Genomic DNA, 18,832 nt, shown 5'->3' on the forward strand with positions numbered 1-18,832 from the left:
AAGCCAGAGATGCTGACTTAAGAGCCGGTGGGAATCAGGTTCGAGCTTCAACATCTAGTGATTCTGGGCAAATCACGTCCTCTCCCCGTACCTATAATTCAGTGCCTTGAGGCCCTCACAGGTGATTTGTGCGCTTTACAAATCCTGGATTCATCAGTGTGCTTTTGCCATAGGTCTGCATGTATTCTTTGTTCCCCATGCCTTTTTGCTTGTTATTATGACCATGTGGCTGGCGGCCATTTTGAGTCGCCAACCAGTGTGCCTTTGCCGTAGGCCTGCATGTCTTCCTTGTTGTGGCCATGCTTCCTTGTTTGCTGTTTGACCACGTGGTCGGTGGCCATATTGTTCAGGTAGCCAGTGTGCTTTTGCCTTAAGCCTGCATGTGTTCTTTGTTACTTATGCCTTCTTGCTTGTTGATGTGTCCACGTGGCTGGCGGCCATTTTCTGTAGGCAGCTAGTGTGCTTTTGCCATAGGCCTGCATTTCTTTTTTGTTGTGGTCATGCTTCCGTGCTTGCTGTTTGACCATGTAGTCAGTGGCTATTTTGTGTAGCCAGTGTGCTTTTGCCGTAGGTCGGCATGTCTTCTTTGTTCACCATGCCTTCTTGCTCAGTGTTGCTGTTGTTGAACATGTGGCAGCCATTTTGTGCATCCATCCAATGTGCCTTTGCCATAGGCTTGCATGGATGGTTGAGATATCAGTTTAATAAATGCTTGAAGATAATTTCACTTATTTCTGAAAAATATATTTTTATTTTTCAATTTTAGGCTTTTTAATTTTAACTGTTTTTAAATAAATGTTTGTAATTTAATTTAGTTTTTAGTTTTATGTTTTTAACCTTTAAGATTTTAAATTGTTTTGTTTTGTTGTTTCCCATTTTCCTAACACCAGGCATCAACCCCATGGGCCCGATTCACAGAATGAACTTAAGACTCAATCCTAAACTTACTACTATTTTGATATTCACAGAATGCACTTACTACTTTTGGCATTCACAGAATGACCTTACTACTTTTGGTATTCACAGAAGTTAGGATTTTGTCTTAAGTTTGTCTTAAGACAGACTTAAGACAAACTTAAGACAGACTTAAAACAGACTTAAGACAAAATCCTAACTTAACTCTGTCTTAAGTCTGTTTTAAGTCTGTTTTAAGTTTGTCTCAAGACAAACTTGAGACAAAATCCTAACTTCTGTGAATACCAAAAGTAGTAAGTGCATTATGTGAATACCAAAATAGTAGTAAGTTTAGGATTGAGTCTTAAGTTCATTCTGTGAATGCTAAAAGTAGTAAGTGCATTCTGTGAATACCAAAATAGTAGTACGTTTAGGACTGAGTCTCAAGTTCATTCTGTGAATTGGGCCCCATGTCTTCTAAAGGCACACAGCAGAATTCATTGTCTAAGGATTAATCCATTGTCACCTGCACCTCCCTGAGTGCCAGATTCCAACGTGATGAACATAAAGCAAACAGCTACATCTGTATGTTGTTGATGCTCTTTTTTATCCTTCCTGAGTGTATACCATGAAAGTTTATGTTTATGTGATTTTATGAATGGATACACTGTACTGTTAATTATTTATAATGACTTAAGTAGTCACACTAAATGATATTGTTTGTTTGAACTACTAATTAAACTAACAATGCCACATTTCACTGATGTTCTTCTTGTGTGTTTGCTTTCAGGTGCACAAAAGAAGAGACATCACCCACAGTACTACGAGATAAAAGGTCCGTCCATGAAGTGATGCATGACTGAGTACGCAATACTGACATTTCTTCAGCTTGTGAAGCTAAGTGCCACTGCCAACTGCCAGCTGCTTCAAGATGGCCCAAAAAACATGCTGCCAAGAAAGTGGCTCGTAAGAAGAAGAAGCAAATTTCCACCACTGGCGTGCTCACCAGAACCTCTTTTAACAAAAGTGTGCCTGATGCACGGACCTTCAGTGAGCATGCACCACCCAAACTGAAGGCCAGGACCATGTCTACCAGCAAGGAAGTCACTGCAATCATGTCGACGCTGAGCAGTAGTGACTTTGAATTGGATTTGTCCCTTTCACAAAGTAGTACATAATTGTTTCAGTAAACAGAGTAAAGTGGACAGCAGCTGCAGGCAGCAATGTTACATTTGCTGATGTTGGAGCAGAACAGGAGGTCGACCTTCCTTCCGAGCAAAAACGTTCTCTTTTAGAAGCATTGGATCTCAGATCTTCAGCAAGGAAAAAGAAGGGTACCTCTCCACCACCTTTTTCAAGCACCACTTCTGATAATGATGGTAGAGACATGGGGCCCGATTCACAGAATGAACTTAAGACTCAATCCTAAACTTACTACTATTTTGGTATTCAACGAATGCACTTACTACTTTTGTCATTCACAGAATGAAATTACTACTTTTGGAATTCACAGAAGTTAGGATGTTGTCTTATGTTAGTCTTCAAACAGACTTAAGACAAAATCCTAACTTCTGTGAATACCAAAAGTAGTAAGTGCATTCTGTGAATGCCAAAAGTAGTAAGTGCATTCTGTGAATACCAAAATAGTAGTAAGTTTAGGATTGAGGCTTACGTTCATTCTATGAATCGGGCCCATGTAGTGGACCCCAACAGAGTCTATGATACAACAGGAGAGGCAAAGAAAAAAATGTTACTGAAAGACATATACTTATGGAGGTGGATGAGGACAACGAGGCATTCATGGTGGAAGGTGGCACAGAGGAGTCTGACATTGATATTCAATCTGTTCCAAGATATGCAGCACAGGTAGTACAGCCATGAGTTCCCATATTTGCAAAGCCCCAGCTGAGACCTGTACCAACCCCTATCTCAGAAGAAGCAGAGAGGCAAAAAACAACACGCCCACCTACCTCCAGTTCTTCTTCAGGCTTTGGCAGTGACACAGTAAAAAAGTACTCCTCCCCAGTTTGTCCTAAGTTAGTCTTCAAACAGACTTAAGACAAAATCCTAACTTCTGTGAATCCCAAAAGTAGTAAGTTCATTCTGTGAATACCAAAAGTAGTAAGTGCATTCTGTGAATGCCAAAAGTAGTAAGTGCATTCTGTGAATACCAAAATAGTAGTACGTTTAGGATTGAGTCTTAAGTTAATTCTATGAACCGGGCCCATGGAGTGGACCCCGACAGAGTCTATGATACAAAAGGAGAGGCAAAGGTAAAGAAATGTTACTGAAAGGCATATACTTGTGGAAGTGGATGAGGACAACGAGGCATTCATGGTGGAAGGTGATACAGAGGAGTCTGACATTGATATTCAACCTGTTCCAAGAAATGCAGCACAGGTAGTACAGCCATGAGTTCCCATATTTGCAAAGCCCCAGCTGATACCTGTACCAACCCCTATCTCAGGAGCAGCAGAGAGGCAATAAACAACACGCCCACCTACCTCCAGTTCTTCTTCAGGCATTGGCAGTGACCAAGTAAAAAAGTACTCCTCCCCAGTTTGAGACTTTTTACGGTTAGCAAAGAGGGTAGCACATTGCAATATGAAGTATGTGTAGCATGAGTGTTAGTCAAGGTAAGCCTGGTACAAATTAAGGTACTGGAGGGCAAACGACCCGTAGGAAAAAAACACCACACAATCAATTGGGAGGAGCACCTTAAAGACATTTCTGAATGTGGTCATGGTGGTGAGGAGAGCCAGGGAGCATCAGCTACAAGTGTAATCATGGTGTAAGGTGATGATGAGGAAGAAGAAGGTGACATCTTCACACAAAGAAGCCTGTCTTCAGCAGTGTACCATCAGAACAACCCACCTCTGTGACTTCACGATGGCACAAGAAGACTCTGAGTGAGATGGAGACACCACGGCATACAGTGACTGCCCAACAACAAAGCACATTGTGTCTGCCACCACCATCTATCTACTTCTTGAAAGATGCCTGTGTCAGTTGCCCCAGAAAAGAAGAAACTCCACGCTACTATTCTGGGCATGTTTAGGCAGGAGAGGCCCTACGACCAGAACACTCAATGGCATGTTTGTACAATGGAATGCTGGCAAAAACGTTTGAGCTGGACACCTCTCTTTCTTGTGTAAGGAGTGGGATTCTTAGAAATTTGTGGTAGCCATTTGCCCAAAATGGAAGGTGCCAAGTTGAACCTATTTTGCCGGAGTTGCTGTACCAGGACTGCTTCATGATGTTCTGCAGTTGGTTGGACAAGCTATGCAGCAAAGTTTTGGTCAAACCATCCACCTGACGACAGACATGGGGGCCAGTTGTTAGGTGACTGATTACATGTGTATCACTGCACAGTGGATCTCTTTTGCAGGGTAAAGCAAAAGATATCTGCAGAACTTGGCCCTGAAGAAAGTTTTAAGAACATTCAAAGGCATGCAACAACTGCTGTGTTAGCCATGGAAAAATCACGTATTGCTGTAAACATCTTGGAGTAATTTAACAGCAAGATGTATGAATGGCTATGACCCAGAAGTCTCAAAATTAGATTTGTTGCCAAGGACAATGACAGTAACATAGTCAAGGCCATGTCAAATGGAGGCAAAATCAGGGTCCTGTGTTTTGCCCATTGCATCAACCTGGTGGTGCAAGACTTCCTCAAAAAGAAGACGTGGTCAGCAACATACTGACCACCTGCAGTAGAATCTGCACTCATTCCAGCCATTCTTTTATACCCCGGAAACAGTTGCAGATTATTCAGCGTAATAATAGAACACTGGTTAAAGCCAACATAAGAACTTGACCCACTTCATGTTGCAATGTCTGCTTGAGCAGTACAAACAGATCAATGACTATGTCATTCAAAGAGGAGGGGATGCATTTGATAAAGCTATGACCATGGATGAGGACAAATGAGATCTAGTCAAATGTCTGACACAGATGCTAATCCGGTTTCAGGTTTTCACACGAGAAGTTAGCAAATAGGACAGTAGGATGAGCCAGGGTTTTTGCATTTCCTACAGGAGCAGGTAAAGAAGGTGTCCCCTGCTGGTGTGAATGAAAACATAGAAGTGCATGCCTTGGTTGAGACCTTAATCCTTCGCTTGGCTTGTAATAGAAGGCTGAAACATGACATTGTCCACGTTACAAATAAGTTCTGCACGCTTTCATTCCTTTTTCAGAAAGGAATGTTTTAAAATATAAGAGGAGCATCTGGATGATCCAAAAGAGGGATCTGTAGATCAAAATCCTTTATATGCCACAATTATACCATGCTTGAAACACCACAAGAGGACGAGTAGAATGATTTGTCAGAAAGTAAATCAAGTGTGTTAGCTGATCAACTTCTGGTTAAAAAACCTGTGTTTGAGAACAAACTTTACTTCCTGGACAAATTATGCCAGTGCCCCTATAAAACCTTTTTAATATTTCTTGTTAAACTTCTATCTTTGCAAATAAGTAGCTAGTGGAACATTATTTTGTCTCTGATTTGTGCTTCACCACCATGTTTTTAGTTACATATATTGCTGTATTGCAATTGGACCAGTGTGTATTGAAGAAGCCTCTTCAACTCCTTCATAACATTGGGGACCTTGTACGCCCCCCCTTGCATGCCAATTGCCTATCCCTTTTTGCATCACATAGAATTAGAAGGTCGGTCCGAAAGATCCTTGATTTATAAAAGTACCTGCCAATACCAAATTCCAATGTGTGCCTGCATCAAAGAAGAATTCCTCATCCCTAGACTACCCATGCTTGGACTAGAGGAGGCAAAACTGCAGTGATTGCACTTGTGAGCAAGTGATTGTGTGAGTAATGATGATGATTGATGGGTCATGTGGTGGGAGGCAGTGAGGGAGGGTGGGGTTGATCTGTAATGTGGGAACTTGCCTGAAATGATTGATTTGCAATCAGTGCTTAATTTGTGCCAGTGTTTCCGGTGTTTAGCACCAGCACCTACTTTTCAGGGCCGGGTTTACACCAGTCTGCACGACTGTACGTCGTCACATATGATGACATGATGTTATTATAAATCATACTGACTGCTCAGTGGCTCAAAGTCGGCTCAGAGTGGTTCTGGGTCTCCTGAGTCCCAGTGTGCTTCGGTTCAGTCAGTCATTGTGAATGTGAGCCGAACAGTACTGGAGCAAGTCAGCCAGAGCAAAGAAATTGTTGCATTCATCATTAATCATAATAACGATACTCACTCATGGTGTCATCATGGCAGCTCCAGCCCTTAGAACAGTGGACTTTTGTGTCGCTGGTGGTGGGCATGACTCAGGAGCAGTACTGGGCAGGAGTCAGAGAATGATTGGGGTGGATTTGGTTGTGCGCGCTGCACGCAGAATTTCTTCTGCTTTGTCACACCCCTGGCAAACCCTCACCCCCCGAGATAGAGCCAGTCCGCCCACATTGGTGGCAGACAGCACCACCACTAGGCGGCATATCAGTTAATAAAGTGCCCCGCATCCCCGGTCGACCTCGACGAGTGTCACTGTTAGTACTAAGTAGCAGTCAGTCAGTCAGTCAGACATCATCATGCCATGCCACTTGCCACATGCAGCGCAGCCGCAGTCAGTGGTGGCGTGTCTGGCAGGGGGTTAGCTCTGGCAGTCCTGCTCCATTCGATGACGCACTGTTCCTGGCCCTACCCCGGCCCATGGTACACATTTATTTAATTCATCATTTATATCACACAGTTGTGAAAGAAGGGAAGGCCCTGCCCTTGCCCCTTGAGGTATTGTTGTATACTCAAATTTGATGATGATGCATGCTCGCTGCATGCTCCTGAGTCCTGCCTGGGCTCAGCTTGCTTGGCCTAGTAGCGGCCGCCGGCCCTACGTACAAATTATAGCCCCGGCCACCCATGCTACACATTCGCATTAATATATCACAATAGGGACAACGCTGGTTGGTGTTAAGTTGTTAAAAAAGGCCCTGCCTACCCCAAGTGGGCTTCACTACAGGTAACTTGTGACCTCTAAAGGGGCTGGTGCTAGGAGTTAGGGCCAGCCAGGTAATAAATTACTGAGGGAACCTGACCATCATTCCTAAATACACGGAATGGCTGGCTCTCTGGATCCTGGAGATGCTGTTCCAGTTGGTGGCCATATTCGTTAACTGCCATCCCATAATGAGAGTCAACATTTTTCTTCCACACTTGGAACATAAGTACTTGGGCCCGCAATTACAAAGAAACAACCAAACTTTCTTCTTGTGCTCGGGTGAGGTGGGAAGAGGTGGTGGGGGGTTTCACTGTCCAAGAGCGCACAGCTAAGGAGTGCCCAAGGCTGCCTCCACAAGACACATGCTTGGAAGGTGGTTTGCATTGTTACGAATCCGGAGGCCTCGCCACAAAATTTTCCTGGATGACTTTCAGAATGATGTCCGAAGGACGAAGTGAAAAGGGAATGCCTCACAGAAGAGGGGAGGTAAGGGACTTAAGTGCCTCCAAGCACAATGTACTAAGTGGAATGTCTCTTTTTAAAGCTATAGACTGATAATAATGCTAATAGGCAAACTAGAAGGCATATGTATGTTTTTAATTACCCTCATTTAAAGTCGGATTTGTGCAACTCTCGTTCCCTTTTTCCAAATTCTTGTTCAATCTCTTTCCACTTCCTTCCTTCCCCTCTCTGTCTCTAGCACCTGGATGCACACGTTTTGGTAATAGGATGCTTAAAAATTCAGTATTCGTTTATTTTTTGGTTCTGCCATCTCTTTCATTTTTTTCTCTCATGTCACTCTCTTAAATTCTTTCTGACTACTTGAATTGTATGGCTCCCGTCGCCCTTTTCTTGCTCCTAGTTTATTTCGTTTACTATTTGTCTTGCTTTTTTCCTCCTTCTTTAAGATATCTCTTCTTTCATTTGTGCCTTCTTTATGTCCCTTATTGCCTACACTATCAGTATTTTCTCATTTCTTTATCTTCCTGTTCTTTCTTTCATTCATCCTTCCCTTTTCATCTCACTTTATTTCTCTTCTCCCATGTCCCTCTTCTTCTTCACCTGAAGAACCGGGTTTTAGAACCCAGCAGCGCCAGGGGCACGCCCAAAGTCTTCAGGTTCACCTGTCTTAGAATACAGAGACACGGGTCACTTCTTGGTGGCGTCAAAGATCGAATTTATTGGCTGCAACCAGGAACAGAAGTCCACGAAGTACAACACAAGTATATTTATCAGAGACTGCTCAATTTTCGTACAGCGAGACATCCTCTCTTATCCTAAACATCACATTCTGGACAAACACCCACTAGTTACAATTTGTCCAATCATAGGTATCATTGCAAAAGGTATGGCATGACGAGAAACCCACTTTTCAGTTGTCCGGCCCACCATTAATTACACAGGAAAGCCCTACATTCCTTCGTGCTCAAGCCGGAAAACCCTATAATAAAAGACCACAACCCATATCATAAAAGAGGCCATAAAGGAAGAAACAGAAACTGATAAGAAGCAGGATAAGGGGTGTGTGTGCATACCAAACTTTACAATATCCTGTGCTCTGATCCTCAATCTTGATCAGCTATTGGGCAAGGAACTGGCTTAGCAAGGTCAGCTTCAGGCAACGAGGTCAGTTCACTCAGTTCATCCAAAAGTTAGCACAAACTCGAGCTAATGTGTACATGTACTAAAGACTCGTTTGGCCGTAGTCATCGGCCTATGTGAGGGCAACCACAAAATGGCAGCCATACACAAAATGGAACCCACGGTTCAGAATGAAAACCCTAAATACGTAGTGAATCCGTCAGTCTAACATAGCGAAATCACTGGTACTTGCTGTACTCACTAGTTACGGTTCGCTACTATCAAATTCGTAAAGAAACCATGATATTTATAAAACGGGTTCAGAATTCACGGAACCTCAGACCCTCCTTTTGCCCTTACATAGGCAATCACTCAGTCTGTATCTGAATCGATGTCAATATTCATCAGATCATCGGGATGCTGCTGGAGCATCATCCTATTAATCACTACTTCTCTCAAGACAGGTCTCCTTACACACATAGTAGCACAAAGGCCACATATAGCAGGAGCACACCGTACACAGAGACAAAACGAGAAAAGAATCGCTAAAACCATCCCAATGATCATCAGAATCTTTCATCCCCAAGTGGATAACAATTCCCCAAACCATCCAGTCAATGACCAATCTCCTTCGTCCACATGTATAGACTGTAGGAGCATTGTCTTGTATGAAAACGCAACAACTCGACTAGATCAATTGATATACTCCACCTCGATCTGCAAGTATGACATTTAAAGCCATACGATTTTGTAACGTCATAAGGCGATCCGATTGAAGCTCTGCAGTCAAATTACTAAGGGCACCAGCAGTTTCATTTATGGTGGACTCAACCACTCTCGTCAATTGCCGAATATTCCTTCTATTAGCCATAGGTCCCCAAAACGGTAGGAAACCCTTGAGAAAGTCTCCCATTTCTTGTCCCGTGGTATCTTCCTGATCGAAGACACCTCTAACAACTCTCGTTCTGTGGTAATCTGCGGCTGCAGTATATGTAGGGGGTAACAAATACGCAACATAACAGGTTCCTGAAAAATCAGGGGGCAACCATGTATGTGCTCTGTCATAGCAAACAAAATACGTGCCCTTAGCTGCTAAAAATGGTGGGGAAGTCTGGGACGCAAAGACATACGTCCGAGTGCAAACACTCTTCCCTAACTGAGCTCTCGGATTCTTGCCATTACCTTACAAACAAAAATGACCACGATGGGGTACGATCCAAATCGGAGATGACCTTTTCCGTCGCTGCTTTTAACTCAGACTAACACTAAATCCAGTCACGTTCCATCCAATATAAGCTAGTGCCTCATCCTTAGGAATAGTTTCATATATATCGATATCTCTGATCATATCCATTATTCCCTTCACTAAGGCACTATAACTGGAGTTATCTTTCATGGAACGCAGGGGATAGACTTTGGTGGCATAAATAAACATTGTCTGATATGCCCATACAGACCTATTGTAACTGAATAGCAGAACCAAATAGGGAATACCTCTATCCGTAGTATGTGGCATAAGACCACACACCCAACAATTAGTGGTGTTCACTACTAACTGATGTTGATGCAGAAGTTGTACAAAGGAATTATTAACAAACTCTGATCTTCTAATCAATTCATGTTCAGGTAAAGTATGGAAAGAATGCAAAGAAGTAGTAGTAGGAAAAGACATAGGTTGTGAGGTGTGTGCAAACTTCAATTGGGTAGCGAAAACAATCCCACCCACCAAAGTCAACGTCATGCTAAGAAACACTAGAAGACAAGTTCGTAGAAAACATTTTCTACGAATCAATTTACACAATTTTGTCTTAAAGTTCATTTCTGCAACAGCTCTCTCGATCTCAAAAAAACTCCATCCTCTAACCGTGCTGTTCGCGGCAGTTGGTTTTCTTCGCTCGGGTGTACGTCTGTAAGTCCAGGGAACGCCCTAGAACAAATCAGAACCGTTGACTTTGCGTCTACACGGCTTGACACTCCAAGTCTTGATACCGCGACCCTACAGCTGAACCCGGATGGCGGGTCAAAAAAGAAAAATAGAACAAAACAGCTTTTCGGATGAGAGAGTGCAGTTTTCAAAAAACAAAAAGGAATTATTTCTTTATTAGTCCATTGTTTCTTGGTCGCAAATTATAGCGGCCTTTGCCAGGCACTGTCTGATCTCGAAACAACAACTCAGGCTCAGTAGTGTCCAATCTTAGAGACGGAGGCACAGCTGCTTGCAAATATCGTCGTCCTCTCGCTCAGATCTTGTCCCAACCAAACGTGCATCACTAAACGGCACAAATTTCGGCACTTTATCTGTCTCTGAATCACCAAAACCTTCACGGACCCACTGGTTGTACGGCAGAGGTAAAGGCACCCTATTACAATGTACGCCGTGGATCCTGTTCTTCTTGCCGTGGACTCTCACTGACGTTCGTGTCGATAGAAGTACTTGGTGTGGTCCAGTCCAATGGGGCTGATCATTCTTGGTCCGTTGAAAATTACGTACTAAGACCCAATTTCCAGGACCAATGGTATGGCCTGGATCTTCAGATGCTTGTGCAAGGTTATCATGAACCTGTTGATGAAAGACACGCAATTTAGCCGTCAGGTCATACAAGTAATCAACCAACACAGGATATTCAATATCACTAAACTTAGTTGGCCTCGGCACTCCCCACACATTGGCCGGGCGGCCAAACACAATCTCGTACGGACTAAGGCCTATTCGGGAATGCACTGTAGTTCTAGTTGACAAAAGTGCCAACGGCAACGCATCGGGCCATTGGAGACCAGAACTCGCCTGAATCTTGGCTAACTTCAGCTTCAGAGTGCCATTATAGCATTCGACTAAACCAGCTGATTGGAGGTGATTCGCAGCATGAAATTTCTGCCTTATGCCCAAACCCTCACACACTCTCTTCATATTCTGGCCCACAAACTTTCTTCCGTTATCAATCCACACCACCCTTGGCAAACCGAACTTAGGGAAAAATTCCTTGAGCAAGACTTTAGCTGTGGACAAGGCAGTATTATCCTTTAGGGGGGAAGCCTCTACCCATCTTGAAAAGGCACAGACAACCACAAGGACGTATTTTAAATTGTTACATCTCTCCATGTGGATAAAATTCAATTGCAACACCTCAAACGGATACGTCGGAGGCGCAAAGTGACCAGCTGGAGTTGGGGTTACCTTGCCAGGTTTATACATCAGACAAACCATGCAATTCTTGACCAGATTCTCCGCACACTTAGGAATTCCAGCATTCTCCCACACTGGAGCCAACAACTTACAAATCCCTTTCGCACTAATGTGAGCCATTCCATGTGCCATCGTAACCACTGCAAGCACATACGCATCAGGTAACAACCATCGCTTGTGTTCTGACAACTCAATCCAACAACCAGTTGAATCCAACTTTCCCGTACTCTCTCTCCATACACTCAATTCTTTCTCAGTAGCTTCAGCCTGAATTGATTTCACACTCTCAATTGTGTCTTCACACATTCCTCTATCCGGAACCCATCTCGCTGGACCCGCAACATACATTCGGCTCGTCACATCTTTCGCCGTTTCTTTCGCTACTTCATCCGCAAACGCATTACCGCAACCAACGTCAACGGTAACCTCCTTATGTGCACTGCATTTCACAATCGCAACTTGCGTCAGCAACGTAAGTGACTCAAGAAGTTCATTCACCAACTGTCCATTCTGAATCTTCGTACCATGAGAAGTAAGGAATCCACGTTCCTTCCACAAACGCCCCAAACTATGGGCAACACCAAAAGCATATTGACTATCGGTGTACACAGTCATTCTCTTTCCTTTCAACAACACAGACTCTCTCGTCAGTGCAATCAACTCTGCTGCTTGAGCTGAGTTCTGTGGAACACGTGAAGCTTCAACAATCGTATGCAAAGTCGTAACTGCATATGCTGCAGTCGTATCGCCATTTGGAAGCTTAAAGCATGAACCATCGACCCATAAGGTACCATCAGAATTCACAAGAGGAGTATCTTTCAAATCAATTCTACCCTTCGTTTCTTCCTCTGTCCTGAGAAAGCAATCATGCTGTTCCTGAACATCTGTCTCTACAGAAATCGGCAACAACGTAGCTGGATTCAACGTGTTGCATCGCTTTATGTGCACATGACTCGCCAAAAGCGTCAACTCATAACTTGACAACCGTGCACTCGTCAAATGCTCGGTCTTAGTTCTGTTTAATAAAGTATCCACTGCATGTGGAACCATCACAACCAATGTATTATCCATCACCAAACCAGCAGACTGTCGGATAGAAACAGCCGCTGCCGCTGTAGCTCTCATACAACTCGGTAACGCTCTACTACCAGATCCAAAGTGGACGAGAAATACTCACATGGACGCTGCTTGTCACCAAACTGTTGAGTCAAAACTGACAATGCACAACGATTCTCTCGTGAACATAGAGTGTAAAAGGCTTACTGTAGTCGGGAGTACCCAACACAGGAGCAGAACACAATGCATTACGTAATTCAGAAAAACTTTTCTGGCATTTGTCAGACCAAGGAAGAGGATTCGAAGTATCCTTAAGGGTAAGTGCTAACAAAGGTTTTGCAAGTAACGAAAAATTTGGAATCCATTGTCTACAGTACGAGGTAATACCCAAGAAGGTACGCACTTCTCTCTGAGTGGTTGGCACAGTCATTTGCGCAATCGCTTGAATTCGTTCTGGGGTCAACCTTCTTCCCTCCTTCGACAAAAGATGACCTAAGTAGGTCACTTTGTGTCGACAATACTGAAACTTCGAAAGTGACACTTTATGATGAAGGTCAGACAAATGTCGCAACAAAGAAAGAGTAGCTTCTTTACAAGTTTCCTCATCATCAGCAGAAACTAACAAATCGTCCACATACTGAATAAGAGCAGCACCAGCAGGCAAGACAATCGCATGAAGCTGTGTTTTCAAAGCCTGACTATAGATGGAGGGACTTTCACAATAACCTTGAGGTGCGCGCTTAAACCGGAAGCTTCGTCCTCCTAAAGAGATGCCAAAAATATCTCTACTCTCCTCGGCAATTGGGATACTAAAGAAAGCATTCTTCAGATTAATAGCCGAAAACCAAGCAGCTGAAGCAGGGAACATAGTCAGCAAAGCAGTAATGTCCGGAACAACAGGAAACTGTGGCACAACAATCTTATTAACCTCTCGAAGGTCGATCACAAACCTATACACAGGCGGATGAGAAGAGTCAGTATGCTTCAGGACAGGCAAAACAGGACTGTTACACACATTACCTCTCGTTTCTTCAATCACACCTTTCTCAATCAAATCATAAATGATCGCTAAAAGCGCTCTTTCACCATCACTAGAAATCCTATATTGGGCAATACGTGGCAATCTAGCATTCGATTTAAGAGTCACAACATAAGGTGGAATCTTCAAAAGACCCACATGATTAGGACCAGTAGGCCAAAGAGTATCAGGGAGAGAACGCAATTCCAGTGGAAGCCGATCTTTAGACAAATACAACGGAGAGATCACTTTCTTACCTAAGGTAAGCTGTTCTCCAGAAGGAGAACAATGCAGTGTGGCATGCAATCTCTTCAACAAATCCAAACCCAACAAATTCTCACCACAACCTGTCGTTAGAATGAGGTGTGCTTCCAATTCACAAGGCCCAATAGAAAGAGACAAGGGACTAGAAACTAGATTATGAACTGGGGTGCCAGAGAATCCTACCGAAACATTTGTTAAGCCAGACAAAGGTGCACCAGGGAGTTTAGAGTGCATGATAGAACTCTTCGCTGCACCAGTATCCAAAAGAAAAGGCTCTACCACACCTGATGTTACTACTGCAACATAAGGTCCACTCTGGTCTACTGGAACTGACACTACTCCCTCTCTTTGTCCATGGCTGTCCTAGCAATCAGTACAGTCAGCATTCTCTTTTTTTTTTGTAAATTTCTTTTTATTGTTGCATCATACGTATCAGCAAGAAAAGCAGTGTGGCATTCCGGGGGGAGCGTCAACATTCCGCAACCCCCGGTTATACGCAACTTTTGAACACAGTAGCATACGGCATTTATCATGACAAGATCATTTCGTGTCCCATTTTTACATCCCAGACCCCCCCTCCCAACTTCCACAAAGAATATCCCCGGGCAACTGAGAGACCTCTATCCGAGGTCCCCCTTCCCGCCCTCCACCTCCCCCCCCCCCCCAAGCAGCTCGTCCCCCATACCTCACCCCACTCCCGGATCTCAGTGTCTGCCACACCCCACATGGCAGAATCAGCAAAACATTAGTTCGACTCATCCTCCAGGTCCCCCAGGTTCAACAGGTGCAAATCATTCGTACATGAGACCATCTCCGTGGGCCATATCGTACCCCTCACTCCCTCACCTCCACAGTTCACCCCCCTACTCGAGTCCGTGATAGTGCCGCCACTTGGCCCATATTTTTCGAAATTTCCTCGGGCACCCCCTCGCTTTATACGTAACCCTCTCAGCTGCCATGTACATGTCTAGGCCTCGCCTCCAGTCATCCAGATTTGGCCGTCCTGGCGCCCCCCACATTCTAGCTATATCTCTCTTGGCAACTACCAGCGCCAACAACAGAAAGATAAGTGAGTGCCGTGTAACATCCACCTCAGTTGACATGCCCAGGAGTGCCAGCCTAGGGTCCCTGGGAACGTCAACCTCCAGAACTGCTGATAATTCTGTGAAGACCTCATTCCAGTATCCCTGAATCACGGAACAACCCCAAACAATGTGGTAAAAATCACCCTGAGGATGTTGGCACCGCAGGCAGGAGGCATTAGCGGCCCTCCCCATCCGGAAGAGTCGGGTCCTATCAAAGTAGGCCCTGTGGAGAACCTTGAACTGGATGAGGCGAAGCCGTGATTTGATGGCCACTTCCCGAGGGTGCATGAGGATGAGTTCCCAATCCAGGTTTTCAAACGTGCCCACATCACCCTCCCATCTCTCTCTCAAAGCCTGTAGGTCTCCTAGCATATTGTTTGTCAGTGTTTTGTAGATCATGGATACCGCCCCTCTGTGTATCCGCTCCTGGAGCAGGCGTCCCTCAAGTGGTGCATACTGGGGAATGTCAGTAAGGGAGATGTTCTGTGCCCCCCACGCATGTCGTAATTGCAGGTATCGGAAGTATTGTGTGTTATGAAGACCAAAGTCCTGTTGCAGCGCCTGGAAGGTTTTCAGCTCCCCTCTCGCCACGACATCCCCGATCGTAGAAATGCCAATGTCATCCCACTGTTTGAATCCCCTCAGTTTGTGAAGTTCGGTCAGCCAGCTGCAGGACCACAGGGGGGTTTGCCGGGTGGGTCTATTTTGCCATCCCATTTTCACCGTAGCTCTACGCTAAGCATGAGCGAATTTTGCGGATCTCGCGTTCGCGAATTTTGCGGATTTGCGGATTCGCAATCCGCAAAATCCGCGAATTCCCGCGAATTTGCGGATTTTTTTTTTTGTGTTCGCCCGTGTTTCTGCCAGTTCGCGAGGGTTTTGTACACTTTCGCAAATTGCGAACTTACCTGTCGGGTCGCAAGTTTCGCGAACTTGTTGTTTCTACGTGTCCAGCCTGTTTGGGACACTCTTCTTCATCACTGCCACTCTCTGTCACCACTGCCACTCTCTGACTACTCATGCCACCCTCTGGCCCACCCATGCCACCCTCTGTTTCATCACCACACCCTCTGGTTGTCCAGTGTACATTATTTTCGGCAAAGCAAAGCACACCTTCCCTGCCTCAAGTGACCTGAATTAATTTGGGGCTGATTAATGTGTCACAGAATATTTTTTTAGCTGGCACCTGCTTCCTTAGTGCGCCCTGATTAGTGATCTTTTGCACTTGCTAAGTGCTTTCATTGTTGCAAAATTAGTTACAACACCTGCCCTGCCCCAACTGACAATAATGAATTAGGGGCTGATTAATGGATTTTAACTTCCAGCCTGGCTCCTGCTTGTCTCCCTTAGCTGTAATTCAGGACCTTTGTGGCATATGTGTAACTATTCTGAGGTTCAGAGCAGGGTCACATAATAGTTTCAACTGGCAACTGAACTCTGGAGGGGCCCCTCAGGAAGCACTACAGGAAATGGCTACTAATGATGAGCCTGAACTTTTGAACCTGGTAAGTAGTTACTTTCAGTTTTGCTAAAATCGTATTTCTGCAATTTTGCACTTATTCGCGGGGCGCGAACTCACGCGAACAGTGCGAGCAGTGCGAGCAAAATCCGCTGCTCGCGGATTTGCGGATTTTGCGGGAGATTCGCAAATCTCGCGGATTGCGGATTTCCCGAAAATCCGCAAAATCCGCGAGCGGAACGGATTTTCCGCCCATGCCTACTCTACGCCACGCCGTTAGGGTGATTCTAGTCGCCGGGAGAAGCCTACGTCCCCCCTTACCCCCGTAGAGGAAGTGTAGCACCGTCTTTGCGCCCCATTTGGATTTTTCCAGCGCATAGGTCGGGTGATCTGCGGGGGCATGTATCCATTCGTTGACTGGGGCCAGGTGTTCAGCCCAGTAGTATGCCTCTAAGTTGGGCAGCGAGATGCCCCCGCTGTATTGGTGCCGCTGCAAAGTCGTTAGTGCCACTCGCGGTTGTTTCCCCAGCCACAGGAAGGAGCGGAGGTCAGCGTGTATTTTCGGTATAGTTGCAGCTGGCAGCGGGTAATATTCGTTTTGGAGGGCGTATAAGAATTTCGGTAAAAGGATCATTTTATACAGGGCGGCCCTGCCCAGGATGGTGAGTGGGAGTTGTCGCCATCGATCCATTTCCGCCTTCGCGGCCACCAGGATCCTGTCAATGTTAGCGGTATAGGAACGACGGGTGTCTCGGGTGATGAAGACCCCCAGGTATCGAAAGCCCTCTGCGGTGTGCAGGAGCTGTTCGGGCAGGCACTCCCCCCTAGGGGCCCCCTGCGGGTCGTATATGACCGATTTGTGCCAGTTAATGGTATGACCAGCCACTGCCCCGAAGTCTCCCAACTCCTTAAATAGGGCAGGGATAGTCCTAGTCGGATCCGTGATGTACAATAAAACGTCGTCAGCGTAGAGGGAGATTTTCTCCTGGTCCGCGTCCGACTCCCCCCAGTGAAACCCCCTCACGTCCCGGTTACGCCGAATGCGAATCGCCAGGATTTCAATCGTGAGGGTGAAAAGCAGTGGGGATAGCGGGCACCCCTGTCGCGTCCCCCGCTCTATCGCAAACTCCCTGGATAGCCTTCCATTGACCCTCACCTTCGCTCTGGGGTTCGAATATAGCAGCTTCACCCAGCATAAAAACTTGGGCCCTAACCCAAAGCGTTCGAGCGTGCCCATCAAGAAGGGCCAATGTACCGCGTCGAACGCTTTCTCCGCATCCAGGGAGAGGAACCAGTGGGGTTCATCCCTGTCACAGACCTCCTGGAGCCAATTGTGGGTGCGCCGTAGGTTGAGTTTGGTGGCCCTATCCGGGAGAAACCCAGATTGGTCCGGGTGCACTAGATCTGGGATGACCTGTCGTAGGCGCCGCGCCAAAATAGTGGCCAACAGTTTGGTCTCGATATTAAGGAGAGAGATTGGGCGATAGGAGGAGCACTCCTCCCTGGGTTTATCCTCCTTATAGATTGGGACTATGGTGGCTAGGGTCAAATCTGGCGGGAGCCGCCCTGCATCAAACGCCTCGACGAACAACCCCTGCAGGTGGCGCGAGAGGAGGTCTCCCGTCCGTTTGAAAAACTCCGCCGGAAAACCGTTGGGGCCCGGCACCTTCCCGGGCTTCAAAAGCGCCAGCGCCTCCGTAATTTCGTCAAGTGATAAGTCTGCCTCCAGGGTCTCACAATCCTCGGGGGTCAACTGTGGGACTTCCATATCTCCCAGAAAGGCCCGCTCCCCCTAGGTCTCTAGCCCGATAAAAATTTTCGAAGTAGGCCGCGAAGGCCTCTGCCACGGAGTCATCTGTGGACGCCCGCGCGCCCCCTTGGAGCCTGATCTCGTCCACCCACCTAGCAGCTCTCTTCCGCCTACTCAGCCAGGCCATAAGTTTCCCTGATTTGTCACCCACATCATAAAGACGGTGTAGGGTGGCCAATGCCTGCGTGCGTGCCTCGTTCGTTGCCAATTCCCTGTGAAGCTTTTGGGCGTCAAGCAGTTTCCTAAGGTCTATCTCACTCCCCGATCTATGGTAATCAGTCTCTAGAGACAGTATGTTCGCCTCCCCAGTTGCAATTGCCTCATCACGCTTCCTCCGAGCCTCACCCACCCTAGATTGGAAGCGATCCCTCAGGACCGTTTTCATGGCCTCCCACAATGTAACCCTGGACTGAACTGAGCCCTCATTCTCCGCCACATACACTCGGATGTCCGCCCTAATACCCCCCAGAATTTCAGGTGTCTGTATGTCCCATGCCGACATGTGCCAGTGGGCCCGCCTG

The 18,832-nt window shown here is 45.9% G+C and overlaps 1 protein-coding gene across 1 annotated transcript in view; it reads right to left on the reverse strand.

The window, feature by feature from the left end:
* LOC147735096 (olfactory receptor 5J3-like) overlaps positions 1–18,269 on the reverse strand; it is a 35,104-nt gene extending 16,835 nt beyond the window's left edge. Inside the window, exon 1 of the mRNA XM_086952619.1 lies at positions 18,168–18,269. Coding sequence (XP_086808745.1) covers positions 18,168–18,269 — 102 coding nt within the window. The remainder of the gene's footprint in view (positions 1–18,167) is intronic.
* Between the last annotated feature and the right edge of the window lie 563 nt (positions 18,270–18,832).

This window comes from Lissotriton vulgaris, chromosome 1_2 (genome assembly GCF_964263255.1).
Source record: "Lissotriton vulgaris chromosome 1_2, aLisVul1.2, whole genome shotgun sequence".
In the NCBI taxonomy this organism is placed as follows: Eukaryota; Metazoa; Chordata; class Amphibia; order Caudata; family Salamandridae; genus Lissotriton; species Lissotriton vulgaris.